This window comes from Ranitomeya imitator, chromosome 3, assembly GCF_032444005.1.
Source record: "Ranitomeya imitator isolate aRanImi1 chromosome 3, aRanImi1.pri, whole genome shotgun sequence".
Lineage (NCBI taxonomy): Eukaryota > Metazoa > Chordata > Amphibia > Anura > Dendrobatidae > Ranitomeya > Ranitomeya imitator.
Window position 1 is genome coordinate 40,044,169 of NC_091284.1, and position 20,443 is coordinate 40,064,611.

The 20,443-nt window shown below is 46.6% G+C and overlaps 1 protein-coding gene across 3 annotated transcripts in view; it reads left to right on the forward strand.

Moving 5' to 3' along the window:
- Positions 1 to 9,136: 9,136 nt before the first annotated feature.
- GART (phosphoribosylglycinamide formyltransferase, phosphoribosylglycinamide synthetase, phosphoribosylaminoimidazole synthetase) overlaps positions 9,137 to 20,443 on the forward strand; it is a 59,632-nt gene continuing 48,325 nt past the window's right edge. The window contains exons 1-2 of one of the 3 annotated variants that reach the window (XM_069760803.1): positions 9,137 to 9,217; positions 16,954 to 17,100. In XM_069760803.1, coding sequence (XP_069616904.1) covers positions 16,956 to 17,100 — 145 coding nt within the window. In that variant the 5' untranslated portion in view covers positions 9,137 to 9,217; positions 16,954 to 16,955. Of the gene's footprint in view, positions 9,315 to 9,414; positions 9,482 to 16,953; positions 17,101 to 20,443 lie in introns of those variants that run through there. The other 2 variants (XM_069760802.1, XM_069760804.1) reach the window with 2 other exon arrangements.

Below are 20,443 nucleotides of genomic sequence, written 5' to 3' on the forward strand. Positions count from 1 at the left end.
AGCTTCCCAGGATATTAATATCAGCTCACAGTTTAATAATTAGCCTTTACTGGCTATTAAAATGGGGAACCAAAAAAAAAAAAAGTAGGGTCCCCATATAATTAATAACCAGCAAAGGCTATGCAGATGGCTGCAGGCTGATGAATAGCCTAAGAAGGATATACTGCCCCCCAGGCTAAAAGCATCAGCTCTCAGCTGCCCGAGAAAAGGCGCAACTCTAAGATGCACCAATTTTGACACTAAGCCTCGCTCTTCCCACTTGCCCTGTAGCGATGGCAAGTGGGGTGATAGTTGGGGGGGGTTGATGTCACCTTTGTATAGTCAGGTGACATCAAGCCCCGAGATTAGTAATGGAGAGGCGTCAATAAGATGCCCGCATTATTACCCCCATAGTCACATTGTATAAAAACACACACACCATGAATGAAGTCCTTTAATTGAAAAAATTACACAGGCTCCTTTAATAATCTTCATTAAACCATACTTGCAACCTCGCCTAATTCCACCAAAGCCCTCATCTCCAGTAATAAACCAAAAATAAAGCAACAATATCCCTCACCTCTCCGTCATTCTGTACCAAGCCATAATACATGTTTGGGGATTAATCGTTTTCAAACTGGATGGTGCCAAGATGCAACCGTCTAGGCTGCGAACCATTGATGACTGAACTGCTGTGAGTGCAGCCTCAGTGACTAGAAAGTCGCATGATGCAGAGGAAAGTTCACCAGAATTTAACTGCGGTGAACTCTCCTCCGCACCATGCAACTTTCTCACGGTGCTAGCGGGGATCTCAGAGGTCACTGCAGTTCAGCCCGGCTGGGAACACAGCCTCAGTGATGTCACCGCTAGTCACTGATGCTGCACTCACAGTTGTTCAGTCATCAGTGGCTCTCAGCCTGGACGGTTGCATCTTGGCACCATCCAGGTTGAAAACTATTTATCCCCCAGACATGGATTACGGCATGGGACAGAACGACGGAGAGGTGAAGGATATTGTTTTATTTTTGGTTTATTACAAGAGATTCAATGGAGTGGATATTAGTTGAGTATAACTGTTAGTTTTCCATTTTTATTTAATCTAACAATGTTTTGCTTTATTTCTAATAAAGGACTTTATTCTTGCTATGTCTTTATTTACTATACCACTATAGGATTAGTAATGGATAGGTGTCTTATAAACTTATCTCCATTACTAAGCTGTGTCACCAGACAATACAAAAGTGACATCAACTACATGAATATGAACCCCAATTGCCACTTCTACAGGGCAAGTAGGAAGAGCTGGGCAAAGCACCAGAATTGGTGCATCTTATAGTTGTGCCTTTTCTGGGCGGCTGCTGGCTGATATATTTAGGCTGGGGGGAGGCAATATCCATGGCCCCTTACCAGCCTGAGAATACTAGCCCCCAGCTGTCTGCTTTAGCAAAGCTAGTCGTCAAAAATGGGGGGGGGGGCTCCCATTTCATTTTCTTAAGTTATTTAAATAATAAAACAAAACAGCGTGGGGACCACTCGATTCTTGATAATTAGCCTTGCTGAAGCTGACAGCTGAGGGTTGCAGCCCCCAGCTGTGAGTTTTGCCTGGCTGGTTATGAAAAATAGGGGGAAGCCACGAAGGTTTTTTAAAAAAATATTTTATTTACAGCCCAGGAGCGGCTGATGAATACCCCCATCTGCCGCTCCTGCTCTCACTGTTATTAGCAGCAGCAGGTATCCGATGTTGGGAGCGGTTGACACCAGTGACTGGAGGTAAACTTAAACCTCTGATAATAGCTGAGCGCTCACGCTGTCTTTTGACAGCATGGGAACCGCGGCTCTCTGACCGGTGGGGATGGTTTCCCTGCCGATAATACGCGGTGTTTGCGGCGCTGTCATGCATATGACAATGTGTCAAACACTGTATTGTTGGATTCCCCATTCAAGTGAATGTGGTTCGGGTCCACTCTGCTGGATGACAGGCTGTATGGACGCATCATGCAACCATGCAGCCTGCCATCTAGATGTAGCAGAGCTGACTGTGAGGTCACATCCTGCTGTCCTTGTTTTTTTTCTGCAGCACATAAGCTGCAAGGGAAGTCAACCTGCTTATTTGCAGCATTTTTTCCCCATCCTTTCAAGACATGGTGAAAGACGCTGAAAAAAGCTGAAAGAAGTGACATACTCTACAAGGCTGCCACTAGGAATTTCTGGGCACCTCTTGAGACTCCACCCATGCTCCGCCCCAGCCCCGCCTAAACCCCTTGAACCATCCACAGTCCCACCGCCTCCTTTAGAAAAACTCCACTTCTGCACCACATCCTCACCAGTCACACATTTACAGTTCCCATCACCACATACATTATCAGCAGCTTTTGTTTTGGCCAAAAGATTTTTTAATCCACCACCAAGACAAGGTAGACCCTTCTGGCCAGACTCTAACTGTAACTTACTAAACATTTGTTAAAATATCCAATACAATTTAGGTATATTTTTATTTATTTTTTAATTTTTAAAATGTCCAATAATATCACAAGCAAGGAACAAATTTCGCCACACCATGGTCAGACACCATATTACTACCACATAGTGACCTATAATACCACATACAAGGAACAAATACTGCCACACCATGTCCAGACCACATATTACCACCACAGTGACCGAATGACATCACATGCAAGGGACAAATACCACCGCACCATGTCCAGACCACATATTACCACCACGTGATGAACAATAATACCACATACAAGGAACAAATACCGCCACACCATGACTAGACACCATATTACCACCATATAGTGATCAAATACCACTTACAAGTAACAAAATCCGACACACCATGACCAGACCACATATTACCACCACAGTGACCGAATAATAACAAACACAAGGAACAAATACCGCCACACCAGGACCAGATCACATATTACCACAACATGGTGACCGAATACTACAATACTGATCATAAATAAAAAAAACACAATACTAATATCACCATATTGCCAGCCATTATACACAGGAGATCTGTACATCGTGTACATTGTTCGTGTACAGGTAATACAGAGCTCACCAGTGACATTATACACAGGCGCTCTGTAGTGTCAGTTTACAGGTAATACAAGGATCACCAGTGACATTATACACAGGATCTCTGTATATAGTGTCAGTGTACAGGTAATACAAGGATCACCAGTGACATTATACACAGGAGCTCTGTAAATAGTGTCAGTGTACAGGTAATACAAGGATCACCAGTGACATTATACACAGGAGTTCTGTATGTAGTGTCAGTGTACAGGTAATACAAGGATCACCAGTGACATTATACACAGGAGTTCTGTATGTAGTGTCCGTACAGGTAATACAGTAATCATCAGTAACATTATACACAGGAGCTGTGTATAGTGTCAGTGTACAGGTAACACACTGACTCACTGGTGACATCTCTAGTTGAAGTCTTTTATCTTCGCTTTTCATCTTCATCCAACGCACACCGCCATCACTTCTTCCAGCCAGGACTCATCTCTGTAGAAAGTAACACAGTTAAGATATCTAGAGCACATTCCCCAATTTTCCCCAACCTCCACACTGCACCAGATGTAGAAAATAAGCGACCGAGTCACCATGCACAGTAACAGGACATCTCCTCCTTAACACTGAAGACACTATACTCAAAAATAGTATTCTTTAATTAGCCCCTACAGTAATACTATATCACATTCTGGACCCCACGTGTCCTCCCATTCTGCTTCATGTCCCTCCATACTTCCCCCCATGTCTCTCCATATTGCCCCCAGTCATCCATAATAGTATAATGTACCCCATAGTCATATATAGCAGTGTTATGCACCCCATATTAGTATAATGTACCCCATTGTCATATATAGTATAATGCACCCCCATAGCAGTATAATGCACCTTATATTAGTATAATGCAACCCCATAATATAATGCACCCATAGAATAATGCAGCAGCCCCATAGTATAATGCACCCATAGTATAATGATTCCCATAGCCCTTTAAAGGGAACCTGTCGTGAGTGAGGTAAGCTCACCGGCATCAGGGGCTTATCTACAGCAGAGGTCCCCAACTCCAGTCCTCAAGGCCCACCAACATGTCATGTTTTCAGGATTTCCTTAGTCTTGCCCAGGTAATAATTGCATCACCTGTGCAATGCAAAGGAAATCCTGAAAACATGACCTGTTGGTGGGCCTTGAGGACTGGAGTTGGGGACCTCTGATCTACAGCATTCTGGAATGCTGTAGATAAGCCCCCGATGTATCCTAAAAGATGAGAAAAAGAGGTTAGATTATACTCACCCAGGGGCGGTCCCGCTGCGGTCTGGTCTGGGGCCTCCCATCTTCATCAGATGACGTCCTCTTCTTGTCTTCCTGCTGCGGCTCCAGAGCAGGTGTACTTTGTCTGTCCTGTTGAGGGCAGAGCAAAGAACTGCAGTGCGCAGGCGCCGGGCCTCTCTGACCTTTCCCGGCGCCTGCGCACTGCAGTATTTTGCTCTGCCCTCAATAGGACAGAGAAGTACACCTGCGCTGGAGCTGCAGCGTGAAGACCAGAAGAGGACGTCATCGTAAGAAGATGGGAGGCGCCGGACCCGGACCAACAGCGGGAACGCCCCTGGGTGAGTATAATCTAACATCTTTTTCTCATCTTTTAGGATACATCCGGGGCTTATCTACAGCATTACAGAATGCATTACAGAATGCTGTAGATAAGCCCCTGATGCCAGTGGGCTTACCTCACCGGCAATTTTGGGGGTGACAGGTTCCCTTTAAAGGGAACCTGTCACCCCGTTTTTTGAGATTGAGATATAAATACTGTTAAATAGGGCCTGTGCTGTGCGTTACTATGGTGTATGTAGTGTACCCTGATTCCCCATGTATGCCGAGAAATACATTACCAAAGTCGGCGTTTTCGCCTGTCAATCAGGCTGGTCTGGTCAGGTGGGCGTGTTCACAGCGTTCTTTTCTTCCCCAGGTTTCCGTTGGTGGCGTAGTGGTGTGCGCATGTCCAAGGTCCGGATTCCCTGTGCCCACGTGAAGACACAGCGCGCGATCTGCGCTGTCATTCCTTTCATCGGTGCGGGCGGCCATCTTCCTGGGGCCGCGCGTGCGCAGATGTAGTGCTCTGCTGCACGGGGCTTCAGGAAAATGGCCGCGGGATGCCGCGCGTGCGCAGAAGAGATCGCGGCGGCCATTTTCCCAAAGCCGAGATGCAAACTCGGCTTTGGGAAAATGGCCGCCGCGATCTCTTCTGCGCACGCGCGGCATCCCGCGGCCATTTTCCTGAAGCCCCGTGCAGCAGAGCACTAGATCTGCGCACGCGCGGCCCCAGGAAGATGGCCGCCCGCACCGATGAAAGGAATGACAGCGCAGATCGCGCGCTGTGTCTTCACGTGGGCACAGGGAATCCGGACCTTGGACATGCGCACACCACTACGCCACCAACGGAAACCTGGGGAAGAAAAGAACGCTGTGAACACGCCCACCTGACCAGACCAGCCTGATTGACAGGCGAAAACGCCGACTTTGGTAATGTATTTCTCGGCATACATGGGGAATCAGGGTACACTACATACACTATAGTAACGCTCAGCGCAGGCCCTATTTAACAGTATTTATATCTCAATCTCAAAAAACGGGGTGACAGGTTCCCTTTAAGAAAGGTAAGCTGGAAGCACTTCAATATGCTATTTACCACACTAATATGAAAATGTGTTATAACAGTAGGAAATGACGAGAATAGAAAAGGAAGTTTGTAAACTAAATTATTTTCATGAATATTAAGTGGAAATGTGGTTGCGGCGATGCAGTGCAGCTAGGAGAGAGCTGTGTCATTTCCAGCGCCCGACGAGCGCCGTTTCGCATCTTAGCTTCTTCCAGAGCTGTATGATATGTCCCTTTAACACTACTGTTTCAGTGCAGGCATTTATGATTTTGCTGATTCCTCCCCACTTATTGGAGGTATTTTCTTTCCCCCTGTCTTTTTAAATATTTTATATACCTCTTAATTAATAAAGAATTTCTTTTTACAAACTTCCTTTTCTCTTCTCGTCACTTCCTACTGTTATGGCATATTTTCATATCAGTGTGGTGAATAGTACCCATAGTATAATGCAGCAGCCCCATAGTATAATGCAGCATCCCCATAGGGATATGATGTACCCCATAGTATAATGCAGCATCCCCATAGGGATATAATGCACCCCATAGTATAATGCAGCATCCCCATAGGGATATGATGTATCCCATAGTATAATGCAGCAGCCCCATAGGGATATGATGTATCCCATAGTATAATGCAGCATCCCCATAGGGATATAATGCACCCCATAGTATAATGCAGCATCCCCATAGGGATATGATGTATCCCATAGTATAATGCAGCAGCCCCATAGGGATATGATGTATCCCATAGTATAATGCAGCATCCCCATAGGGATATGATGTATCCCATAGTATAATGCAGCATCCCCATAGGGATATGATGTATCCCATATTATAATGCAGCATCCCTATAGGGATATAATGCACCCCATAGTATAATGCAGCATCCCCATAGGAATATGATGCACCTCACAGTATAATGCAGCATCCCCATAGGGATATGATGTATCCCATAGTATAATGCAGCATCCCCATAGGGATATGATGTATCCCATAGCATAATGCAGCATCCCCATAGGGATATGATGTATCCCATAGTATAATGCAGCATCCCTATAGGGATATAATGCACCCCATAGTATAATGCAGCATCCCCATAGGAATATGATGCACCTCACAGTATAATGCAGCATCCCCATAGGGATATGATGTATCCCATAGTATAATGCAGCATCCCTATAGGGATATAATGCACCCCATAATATAATGCAGCATCCCCATAGGAATATGATGCACCTCACAGTATAATGCAGCATCCCCATAGGGATATGATGTATCCCATAGTATAATGCAGCATCCCCATAGGGATATGATGTATCCCATAGTATAATGCAGCATCCCCATAGGGATATGAAGTATCCCATAGCATAATGCAGCATCCCCATAGGGATATGATGTATCCCATAGTATAATGCAGCATCCCCATAGGGATATGATGTATCCCATAGCATAATGCAGCATCATCATAGGGATATGATGTATCCCATAGTATAATGCAGCATCCCCATAGGGATATGATGTACCCCATAGTATAATGCAGCATCCCCATAGGGATATGATGCACCTCACAGTATAATGCAGCATCCCCATAGGGATATAATGCACCCCATAGTATAATGCAGCATCCCCATAGGGATATGATGTACCCCATAGTATAATGCAGCATCCCCATAGGGATATGATGCACCTCACAGTATAATGCAGCATCCCCATAGGGATATAATGCACCCCATAGTATAATGCAGCATCCCCATAGGGATATAATGCACCCCATAGTATAATGCAGCATCCCCATAGGGATATGATGTACCCCATAGTATAATGCAGCATCCCCATAGGGATATGATGCACCTCACAGTATAATGCAGCATCCCCATAGGGATATGATGTATCCCATAGTATAATGCAGCATCCCCATAGGGATATGATGCACCTCACAGTATAATGCAGCATCCCCATAGGGATATGATGTATCCCATAGTATAATGCAGCATCCCCATAGGGATATGATGTATCCCATAGTATAATGCAGCATCCCCATAGGGATATGAAGTATCCCATAGCATAATGCAGCATCCCCATAGGGATATGATGTATCCCATAGTATAATGCAGCATCCCCATAGGGATATGATGTATCCCATAGCATAATGCAGCATCCCCATAGGGATATGATGCACCTCACAGTATAATGCAGCATCCCCATAGGGATATAATGCACCCCATAGTATAATGCAGCATCCCCATAGGGATATGATGTACCCCATAGTATAATGCAGCATCCCCATAGGGATATGATGCACCTCACAGTATAATGCAGCATCCCCATAGGGATATAATGCACCCCATAGTATAATGCAGCATCCCCATAGGGATATAATGCACCCCATAGTATAATGCAGCATCCCCATAGGGATATGATGTACCCCATAGTATAATGCAGCATCCCCATAGGGATATGATGCACCTCACAGTATAATGCAGCATCCCCATAGGGATATGATGTATCCCATAGTATAATGCAGCATCCCCATAGGGATATGATGTATCCCATAGTATAATGCAGCATCCCCATAGGGATATGATGTATCCCATAGCATAATGCAGCATCCCCATAGGGATATGATGTATCCCATAGTATAATGCAGCATCCCCATAGGGATATGATGTATCCCATAGCATAATGCAGCATCCCCATAGGGATATGATGCACCTCACAGTATAATGCAGCATCCCCATAGGGATATAATGCACCCCATAGTATAATGCAGCATCCCCATAGGAATATAATGCACCCCACAGTATAATGCATCCCCTTTTCCTTCCCCCCCCCCCCATAATAGTATAGTATGCTCCATACCGTAGCTTTAAAAAAAAAAAAAAAAAGGATTTTACCTACCTGGCCGAACTCCTGCGGTGTGTCCTCGGACCTCCTCTCGGATTCGGCTGTAGCGCGTATCATGGTGATGTCATACGTCGGCGACGTGAGCGCTGCTGACATCAGCTGCTGGCATGTGATTGGCTGGCTGCTGTTAACGGTTACCGTGAGGGAGGAATCTCCTGCACCGTAACAGATTTTAACTGATCATGAGTCGGAGGACGCACGGTCAGATACTGAAGAAGCAGGATCTTTTCGCTCGGGCCTGGTGAGCAGAACATAGGGGGCCTCCTCACCGTGCCCCATATGCCAGTAAGGGCATGGCGGCCCTGATGCCCGATGTGAAAAAAACGCTGCAAAGCACAAAATCCTGTTGACAAACCAATGTGTGTGCATGAGATTTCTGAAACCTCATAGGTTTTGCTGGCACTGTAAAAAGCAGCTGAAATTTTGTATAAAACGTAGCAAGAAACGCTGCAATAACGCCCTGTGTGAAATGACTGCGGCCTAAACTGTCATCACTGAGTCTAGTTTCAAAAACTTTATAAAGGTTCAGTAAAGTCATCCGACCAGCAGGAGGCGCTGGAAACACAGATTTGTTCTGCTTGCTGTAGCTTCCTTCTCCCTGCGCCTACTGTACAGAACACGTGGGTCCGCTCCGCTGTGATACTTCCCAGTAAGTGCTACTAATACCGGGACATAGGTCGCCACATTAACACTGGTAGGAGCCCGGTGAGGAGAAGCGGCAGCGGGCGGCTCTGCTGTAAATCTAGGTGAGCGTGTAGCTGCATAGACTGTGATATACATGTGGCCGGCAGGGGGCAGTGTGGTAGTGGTAATACAGCGTGACCGGTATATGAGCGGCTGTGCGGTCAGTTGGGGGCTCACATACACGTGGGGGCTGCTGTGTCCGGTCACACTGCTGCCTGCTGAGCTGGGGGTGAGCATGTGTCTGTGTGTGTGTGTGTATATATATATATATATATATAACATTATATTTGTATTAATCACATGTATCCACTGTGCTACAAGCTGTATAAGCAATACATGCTGGAAAAATATATATTTCTCTGCATGTATATCTACAGATCATATCTACAGCTCAGTGCATGCATGTGGTGTATAATACCCAAGGCAAGCATAATTATTTATTTATGCTTGCCCTATGTATGTGTGTAATAAATATATATGTGGCCCGATTCTACCGCATCGGGTAGTCTCTAGAATATGCATGTCCACGTAGTGTATTGCCCAGCCACGTAGTGTATTGCCCAGCCACGTAGGTATATAAAACAGCCCACGCAGTATTTAGCAGTGTGGGCCCATATCCCTGTTAAAAAAAAAAAAAAGTAATTAAAATAAAAAAGTTATATACTCACCCCTGGGATCCAGCGAAGCTGTGTGATGCGGCCGCCATCTTCCGTTCCCAAGATGCATTGCTAACCGCTAAGTCTTCTGAGTAAGTTCGCAATGCACCTCTGGGAACGGAAGATGGCGGCCGGCATGAGCGGCTCGGCGGAGTACGGAAGGTGAGAATAGCAGGTTTTTGTTTTTATTATTATTTTTAACATTTCATCATTTTACTATTGATGCTGCCTATGCAGCATCAATAGTAAAAACTTGGTCACATAGGGTTAATAGCAGCGGATACGGAGTGCGTTACCCGCGGCATAACGCGGTCCGTTACCGCTGGCATTAACCTTGTGTGACTGGAGGGGATTATGGAGCGGGCACTGACTGCGGGGAGTATGGAGCGGAGCGCCGGGGACACTGACTGCGGGGAGTATAGAGCGGACCGCCGGAGATGCTGACTGCGGGGAGTATGGAGCGGACGCCGGGGACACTGACTGCGGGGAGTATAGAGCGGACCGCCGGAGATGCTGACTGCGGGGAGTATGGAGCGGACGCCGGGGACACTGACTGCGGGGAGTATGGAGCAGGCGCCGGGGACACTGACTGCGGGGAGTATAGAGCGGAGCGCCGGGGACACTGACTGCGGGGAGTATGGAGTGGGCGGCGGGGACACTGACTGCGGGGAGTATAGAGCGGAGCGCCGGGGACACTGACTGCGGGGAGTATGGAGTGGGCGGCGGGGACACTGACTGCGGGGAGTATAGAGCGGAGCGCCGGGGACACTGACTGCGGGGAGTATGGAGTGGGCGCCGGGGACACTGACTGCGGGGAGTATGGAGTGGGCGGCGGGGACACTGACTGCGGGGAGTATAGAGCGGAGCGCCGGGGACACTGACTGCGGGGAGTATGGAGTGGGCGGCGGGGACACTGACTGCGGGGAGTATGGAGTGGGCGGCAGGGACACTGACTGCGGGGAGTATAGAGCGGAGCGCCGGGGACACTGACTGCATGGAGCGGGCGCCGGGCACTATGACTTTAGGGGAGGGACTAATCAGACTGTGCCCGTTGCTGATTGGTCGCGGCAGCCATGACAGGCAGCTGCCGAGACCAATCAGCGACGCGGGATTTCCGTTACGGAAGTTGAGGACAGAAAGACGGAAGTACCCCTTAGGCTACGTTCACATTTGCGTTCTGCCGGGCTGCGTCGGGCTCAACCGCAGCGACGCATGCGTCATGCGCCCCTATATTTAACATGGGGTCCATGCGCCGTGCTGCGTTTTGCGACGCATGCGTTTTTTTGCTGCAAGCGTGGGGCGCAGAGGACGCAGCAAGTTGCTTTTTTTTTTGCGTCCAAATTTCGGCAAAAAAGGATGCATGCGTCGCAAAACGCTGCGTTTTAGCATGCGTTTTGTTGCGTTTTTGTTTGCGTTGTTTGTTGCGTCTCTGACACAACATCGCACAACGCAATTGTGAACGTAGCCTTAGACAATTTTATATATAGATATAGATTATATATATATATATATATATATATATATATATATATATATATATATATATATATATATATATATATATATATATATATATATATATATATATACATATACATAGATATAGATTTTTTTTTCTATCCCTGACCAGCACCTCCGAGGTGTGAATAGGTGCCAGCTGCGATGGCTCCATTATATAGAAAAAGAAAACACCGCAGCACTCTATAGGAGCCAAGATAAATGCAAACTCTGAAGACAATGAATCTAAACTGTATTGTTATTCAGTAAGAAAGTACTTACAAGAATGGAGGTGTTGGCGCATAGGGTAAATTGGCCACTTCATGAGTGCCCATCAACCACGGCAAGGTGACCTCTCTCTGATGGGTCCCTGTTCTGTTGTACATGCCACTCTTGCCTACAATTAAATGGACAAAAGGTCTCTCTCCCGGGCCATAGCCTGTAATTCAATATATATAATTCTTGTTTCCTTTTAACTTTTTTCTGTAAATGCCTTATATAAAAGTATTTACATTGATTTTTCTTGCTAACACTGTACCACATTTTTTTTTTTTTTGTTTGTTTAGATGACATAGCTGTGCAGTGGCCAGTCTGTGCACTTCTACCTCTTCCGCCATCTCCCTGTTTAGATAGGAGGCAGGCAGCGGAATAGGGAGAGAAGCCGAAGAGCTGTAAGTGCAGCGCCCGCCCACTGCACTTCTAACTCATTAGCATACAATGACATCCCGCGCTTAGTAACCGATGTTTACCCTGGTTACCAGCGTAAATGTAAAAAAAAAACCAAACACTACATACTTACATTCCGATGTCTGTCCCCCGGCGCTGTGCTTCTCTGCACTGGCTGTGAGTGCCGGCTGGCTGTAAAGCACAGCGGTGACGTCACCGCTATGCTTTACGGCCGGCCGGCACTGACAGTGCAGGGAAGCAGAGCGCCGGGGGACAGACACCGGAATGTAAGTATGTAGTGTCTGGTTTTTTTTACATTTACGCTGGTAACCAGGGTAAACATCGGTTACTAAGCGCGGCCCTGCGCTTAGTAACCCGATGTTTACCCTGGTTACCAGGGGACCGGCGTTGTTGGTCGCTGGAGAGCGGTCTGTGTGACAGCTCTCCAGCTACCAAACAGCGACGCTGCAGCGATCGGAATCGTTGTCTAGATCGCTGCAGCATCGCTAAATGTGACGGTACCTTAAGTTCACACAGGGCTTTTTTTTACTGCTTTCTTTAAGCTAATTTTCAGCTGCTTTTTACAGTGCCAGCAAAGCCTTTGAGATTTTAGAAATCTCATGCACACTGATTTTTTTTTTTTTTGTTATCAGGATTTTGTGCTTTGCACCATTTTTTTTTTTTTACATACAGGTCCTTCTCAAAAAATTAGCATATAGTGTAAAATTTCATTATTTACCATAATGTAATGATTACAATTAAACTTTCATATATTATAGATTCATTATCCACCAACTGAAATTTGTCAGGTCTTTTATTGTTTTAATACTGATGATTTTGGCATACAACTCCTGATAACCCAAAAAACCTGTCTCAATAAATTAGCATATTTCACCCATCCAATCAAATAAAACTGTTTTTTAATAACAAACAAAAAAACCATCAAATAATAATGTTCAGTTATGCACTCAATACTTGGTCGGGAATCCTTTGGCAGAAATGACTGCTTCAATGCGGCGTGGCATGGAGGCAATCAGCCTGTGACACTGCTGAGATGTTATGGAGGCCCAGGATGCTTCAATAGCGGCCTTAAGCTCATCCAGAGTGTTGGGTCTTGCGTCTCTCAACTTTCTCTTCACAATATCCCACAGATTCTCTATGGGGTTCAGGTCAGGAGAGTTGGCAGGCCAATTGAGCACAGTAATACCATGGTCAGTAAACCATTTACCAGTGGTTTTGGCACTGTGAGCAGGTGCCAGGTCGTGCTGAAAAATGAAATCTTCATCTCCATAAAGCATTTCAGCCGATGGAAGCATGAAGTGCTCCAAAATCTCCTGATAGCTAGCTGCATTGACCCTGCCCTTGATGAAACACAGTGGACCAACACCAGCAGCTGACATGGCACCCCACACCATCACTGACTGTGGGTACTTGACACTGGACTTCAGGCATTTTGGCATTTCCTTCTCCCCAGTCTTCCTCCAGACTCTGGCACCTTGATTTCCGAATGACATGCAAAATTTGCTTTCATCAGAAAAAAGTACTTGGGACCACTTGGCAACAGTCCAGTGCTGCTTCTCTGTAGCCCAGGTCAGGCGCCTCTGCCGCTGTTTATGGTTCAAAAGTGGCTTTACCTGGGGAATGCGGCACCTGTAGCCCATTTCCTGCACACGCCTGTGCACGGTGGCTCTGGATGTTTCCACACCAGACTCAGTCCACTGCTTCCTCAGGTTCCCCAAGGTCTGGAATCGGTCCTTCTCCACAATCTTCCTCAGGGTCCGGTCTCCTCTTCTCGTTGTACAGCGTTTTCTGCCACATTGTTTCCTTCCAACAGACTTACCATTGAGGTGCCTTGATACAGCACTCTGGGAACAGCCTATTTGTTGAGAAATTTCTTTCTGGGTCTTAGGGTACCGTCACACAGTGAAATTTTGATCGCTACGACGGCACGATTCGTGACGTTCGAGCGATATATCCGTGACGTTCGAGCGATATCGCAATGTCTGACACGCTCCTGCGATCAGGAACCCCGCTGAGAATCGTACGTCGTAGCAGATCGTTTGAAACTTTCTTTTGTCGTCTAGTGTCCCGCTGTGACGGCATGATCGCATGGTGTAACATATATCGTATACGATGTGCGCATAGTAACCAACGGCTTCTACATCGCACATACGTCATGAAATTATCGCTCCAGCGTCGTACATTGCAAAGTGTGACAGCAGTCTACGACGCTGGAGCGATATTGTTACGACGCTGGAGCGTCACGGATCGTACCATTGTAGCGATCAAAATTTCACTGTGTGACGGTACCCTTACCCTCTTGCTTGAGGGTGTCAATGATGGCCTTCTTGACATCTGTCAGGTCGCTAGTCTTACCCATGATGGGGGTTTTGAGTAATGAACCAGGCAGGGAGTTTATAAAAGCCTCAGGTATCTTTTGCATGTGTTTAGAGTTAATTAGTTGATTCAGAAGATTAGGGTAATAGGTCGTTTAGAGAACCTTTTCTTGATATGCTAATTTATTGAGACAGGTTTTTTGGGTTATCAGGAGTTGTATGCCAAAATCATCAGTATTAAAACAATAAAAGACCTGACAAATTTCAGTTGGTGGATAATGATTCTATAATATATGAAAGTTTAATTGTAATCATTACATTATGGGAAATAATGAAATTTAACACTATATGCTAATTTTTTGAGAAGGACCTGTAGAGCATGTCACTACTTTCAGCGTTTTTGCAGCGATTTTCACCCATTGACTTGAATTGATGGTGAAACAACGCTGAAAATATGCAGGTTAACTTTTTTAGCCGGATGTGACCTCACACTCGGCTCTACCTCTGCATGGCAGGCTACACGGTGCGCCCATACTGCCTGTCATCCAGCAGAGCGGACCCGAACGCCGTTCACTTGAATGGGTGTCAAGAAAATATGAATCATTTTCCGTTGTTCAAGTTACACAACCAAAGCTGACTTACTGCCCTTCCCCCCGTGTTTCTGTAAGGACTCAAAATCCTGCTTGGCGGCTTTCTGTGGCCATTAGGGCCATCAGAAACCTGGGAAATGAATTTCTGTCCCCCAGTAACACGTATACATGCCGTGTTTGGTCTCAAAAAGTGGTAAATTCGCAGGGGAAAATATAATGCCCCCATCGTCGCCTTGTGAGCTTCCCAGCCAAAGATATATGGAAAATAGGAGTTTTGATAACTTCCAAAGAGAGGTGTATCTTCCTTGTACACAGCCCACCAGTGAGGTCAGCAAAAGCAGGAGTCTCTAGGTTTGTGGGCAAAGCATGAAACAGAAACGTACCTTTTGGGAGGTGACAGACACTGGACAGACAGCTAAGAACATTGTCCTGTACCTCTGAACCATTTCTTTGGGATCTTTCCTCCCCTTTATCAACACGTCATACCTGTGACTGAGATACAATAAGTTCATTTCTTTTATTTTCTAACTGTTGTACGTATTGTGTTTTGTCTCTTCTTGTAATATATTTTGTATTTTTGTGAACACTGCCGTTTTTGCCGCAGCCTCTTTCCTGCCAAGAAATCGGGTTTTGCTGCAGAAAAAAAAGCCCAGTGTGGACTTACCCTAAGGCTGTGTTCACACTTCTTTTTTTTTTTTTGCCGCTTTTTTAATGCAAATTTTCAGCTGTGTTTCACAGTATCAGCGAGGTATGAGATTTCAGAAATCTCATGCACACAGCATGGTTTTTATTTTCTGACTGTTTTGTCAAAGAGCTTCTTGGTCTTTGCAAAATTCAGCATTTTTCATCCATTGAAAGCAATGGGTAGTGCAAGAACTCTGTTAAAAAAACCCCCTCAGGTATCAGTTTTTTTGCTATATTTTTTCTTTTTTGTGCCAACACGTGATAAAATTGAATCAAACTTTTGCAGTAAAAAAAATGCAGCAAAAACAAAGAAAAACCTTCTATTTGTAAGCAGCTGAAACTTGTCTAAAACAATATAAAAAAAACCTGCAAAAATGCAACATGTGAACGTAGCCCAAAACGGCAAAGCAGGTTTCTATAAGAATGGTAAGGGTTTGGGGGTGTAAAATCCTGATGACTGGTTCTCTTAATTTATTTTATTTTTATTTTTTTTAATCTTCTTTGCAGTTGAGTTTCATGAAAAATGTTTGCACTAGAATTGAAAAAGACTATTTGCAGGGCCCTGGTCCAGCGAGAACATCAGTATTCTGTGGCCACCAGATGAGCAATGCAAACTTCCTACTACATGTTGGCACCCTTCTGATTTAGCCCCCTGAATATCATGTTGTACGTGGTGGGGGGTCTACTAATCAGAGGAGGAGGCATGGGATGTTTGAGTTCTTCTCCAACTGGTGGAGGGGTAAATGGGATCGGGCTGTTGAATATTGACATGCCCAATCATATGTTTTAGGAGAGATTAAGTTAAGGGAGTGTGTGACAGCCACGTACTACACACTTGTGAGTGGGAGGATAAGCTTTCGGGCAACAAGTGTGTGACGACTGATTTGTGTCCTCGGCACAGTGATAGCGTGGCCAAAGCTCCACTCACACGGTGGGCTAACTGCTCCATTATTGTCCATTGAAGCTGGCTGAGCCGAGTTACTCTTGGGCTGTGTTCACATTTCATTTAACCCTGCTGTTGTCTTTGGTCAAAAACGACCGACCTTGAACTTCAATATTCTTTAATATATTCAAGATGCGGCTCTGAAACCCGTGACCGACCGACCCATCCTCATTTAAGTCAATCAACCACAAGTTTCAGAACTGCATCTTGAACACCCCAAAAAATACCAAAGTTCAAAATCAGTCTCCCCAGACCGAAGACAACAGCAGGGTTTTAACCAATCTCCTTTAAAGTTCTTCCCTTTTTTTTTTTTTTTTTCTTCTATGTAGAGATGACCGAAACTGTTCTTGTGATCGGTAGTGGAGCCAGAGAACATGCGTTAGCCTGGAAACTGGCACAATCTTCCCATGTCAAGCAAGTTCTGGTTGCCCCGGGAAATGCCGGCACGGCCAACAAGGGAAAGATCTCAAATTCTGGTAAGTTCGATATTGTATGAGTCCGTGCTTCTCCCCTGCTAAAGTGTTTCCCTCTGACCTGGGGTGAAGGTTCTTGTCTCGGGTAACAAAAGGCCCAGGACCCTTATGGCCATTAACCCTTAAGACTGCATTCGCTTTTCTGTGATTTCCAGACCTTCGGCAGAACTGACCTAAACTCGGCATCTTCATATCTCTAAGTCTGATCTAGACAATATCATTGTGACACATTGCCTATGATGGGGTCTTCAAGAGAACAAGTATCTCCGGAGACTGAGGGGCCTGGGATAGCATTAGCAATGCCAGCACTTACTAATTTTGGGAAACTTTAAAGTTTGAGGTCCTGACCAAGTGCATAATTTGACCCATCCCCCCAAAATATATTTCTGGCTTTAATCTGCAAACCTGTTCAGCATTTCTCTCATAATTTGATTCTGTTCCTTAATTTTTCTTTCACGATGTTGAATCTGTCGTTCTTTGTATATATCGCAGAAGAGAGAAAATAAAGTTGCATAAAATTTTTTTATTAAATTTATTGTAAAAAAACAAAAACAAAACATTAATATGGGACATGAGTAGCAGAGTGCAAACCCGATTACACTACATTGTGCATGTACTGTAATATATTGAAATAAGTGTTAGATTTTATAGTTTTATTCACCATAATCTATTTCTCGATCGCCTCATTGGGGGACACAGGAACCATGGGGGTGTATGCTGCTGCCATTAGGAGGATGACACTATGCACAAAAAGTTAGCTCCTCCTCTGCAGTGTACACCCCACCGACTGGCATTATGAACCTCAGTTTAGCTTAGTGTCAGTAGGAGGTGGACACAGGTCTTTCATTAGACCCATATCTACTTCAATGTGCGTCGTTTTCTTACAGGTTTTCCGGAGGGATACAGGGTGAACAGTCCCAACTGTAATCCCACATACGGACTATAGGCCGTAGGCGTTAATAAGGGGTACCCCGGGAATTTTTATTACTAAAGGGTGCAGGCTACCTTTGGTCCAGTCGTCGCTGTTACCATATGCGGAAGACATTTGCAGGGGACAGGGATCTTAGCTGCAGACAGCTTTTGCAGGCACAGATCCCCTCATCTGTGCGGCGGCCTTTGCAGGCAGCTGCGTCTCTTCTTTTCCCGGCTGCTGCGGCCGCACTGCCTTTTTTCCTTGGCGTGGTTGCCTTTGCAGGCAGCCGCGCTGCTCCCCGTTTTCCGGCGGCCGCGCACTGTCTTCTTTCCGGCGCGGCTGCCTGCAAAGGCCTTCCTTCCTGGCAACCGCACTGACTTATGCCTCAGCGCGGCTGGCTTCGCAGGCAGCCGTGCTGCTCCTTTTTTCTGACGGCCGCACTGTCTTCTATCCGGCGCGGCAGTCTTGCAGGCAGCCGCACCGCTTCTTCTCCCAGCGCCGCGGCTCTCTCCGGCAGCCGCCGGCCTCTAATTTAGGCCCCAGCTTCTGCTCGGGCCTACTCTTCCAGTGCCGACTCTGTCCACTTCCTCTTCTCTTGTGCTGGCTTTTCTCCCGCCCGACTGTCATAGCCCACCCACCGACACTATCTTGGTGCTCCTCTACAAGCGGTTTAGCCTCGCCCACCACTCCTGTGCCCCTTCAGGAAGCCACTATCGCCCCGCCCATTCCAAGAGCGCGAATCCTGTTGTCCCCGGCTACCTTTTAGACACCATCTCCCTGCTGTTGCCCGCACCTAGCTCCGGATTCTGAAGCCGTCTGACTGACTCTCTTGAGGAGCATCTTCCAAGCTGTGCAGTGGACACCGAATCGTCTGCCGTGAGTAGCTCTGCACTGCAGACTGGCACTCTCCTCTGCCCTCCTGTCCCCTAACCTTCTGGCATTACTCAGGGTTTCGTTAGCCATGTCTAATTCTAAGGGAGGTCGCTCTTGCCCTCCTAATTCTTCCTTTGCCTTAGTCAAACACTTTGCGTGTTAGTCTTGTAACTGCAAACTTCCCTCAGGTCAGTCCTCTCCCCTCTGTCAGGCTTGCAGCAACCCCATTATACCCACTGCCCAGGACCCCCCTGCTGTTCAGCCTGAGAGCGAAGCCTCTAGCCCAACCTGGGCTTCCTCTCTGTCACAATCGGTAGCGGACCTAACACAAGTGTCTCAAACTCTTGTGTCCGTGCTTGATAGGTTGCCCCTGCAGACCGCCGCAGTAGCCAGCGGGTCGCAGGAGGCTCCGTCCGAACCTTCCATTGTAGGCTGTAAAAGGTCCAGACAGGAACGCCGGTCTGAGTCCTCTTCCCGTTCCATCTTGCCCCACGGTCCTTCTCTGCGGTCGGCTTCCCCCCGGTCCTCCTCTCCTGAGTCAGGCGAGGCGTTCTCTGATGCGCCTTCAGAGGATATTTCAGAGCTGGATTCAAACCAAATCTCTAGCATGATAGATATGGTTCAGAACCTCATTGGAGCGATAAATCAGACCTGTGGCATCAAAGATTCCTCTACGGAACCCGCAGACCAGGCAGTTTCATTTAGACGGTCTAAACCACCTTCCAAGTTTTTCGCTCCTCACCCTGAATTCGAGGACATCGTGACCAGAGAAAGAGAATCCGATCAGACGTTTTCAGAGGGGAAAGCACCTTGGTGTTTTATATCCCCCTTTCTCCAGAACTTGCCGCCAATTGGACTGTTTCTCCCTCGGTGGATCCTCCCAGTTTCCAGGCTGTCCACCAACACGGTCCTTCCACTGTCCGGCGGAGCATCTCTGAAGGATTCTAACGATAGTCATAGAATCCTTTGCAAAGTCAACCTTTGAAGCGGCTGCAGCTACTCTGTCTGGCCTTTGCTTCCACTAGGGTTTCAAAATCCATATCCAAATGGGCCAAACAACTCCGTCGGGGTATCCTGGACGGCGCTTCACCCGGACAGCTGGCGGAGCTTGCCAACCAAAATTCTCATGCGGGAGAATACCTGGTCTCCGCTTTCCTGGATGCCACGTTTTGTGCGGCTCAGGCGTCCAGCAATGCTGTTACCATCCATCGGACCGTTTGGCTCCAGGCCTGGCAGGCGGACTTGTCTTCTAAAAAGTCCCTTACCAGCCTGCCTTTTCAGGGTTCACGTCTCTTTGGTTCTAAGTTGGACCAAATCATTAAGGACGCCACCGGGGGCACAAGCACTCTTCTTCCCCAGTCCAAACCTCGTCGCCCTCCTCGGCGGCAATTTTGGTCCTTTCGGCCCTTTCGCCGTTTTGCGGCGTCAGATTCCTTTTCCCATCAGCAGAAGCCGCAAGCACGTCAAGAGAAGAAGGTATCATTTAGGCCCACTACTTCCTGGTGCCCTCGCTACTCCCAGGGTAGATCCTCCAGGTCTAGGACTGGAAGATCCACTTCG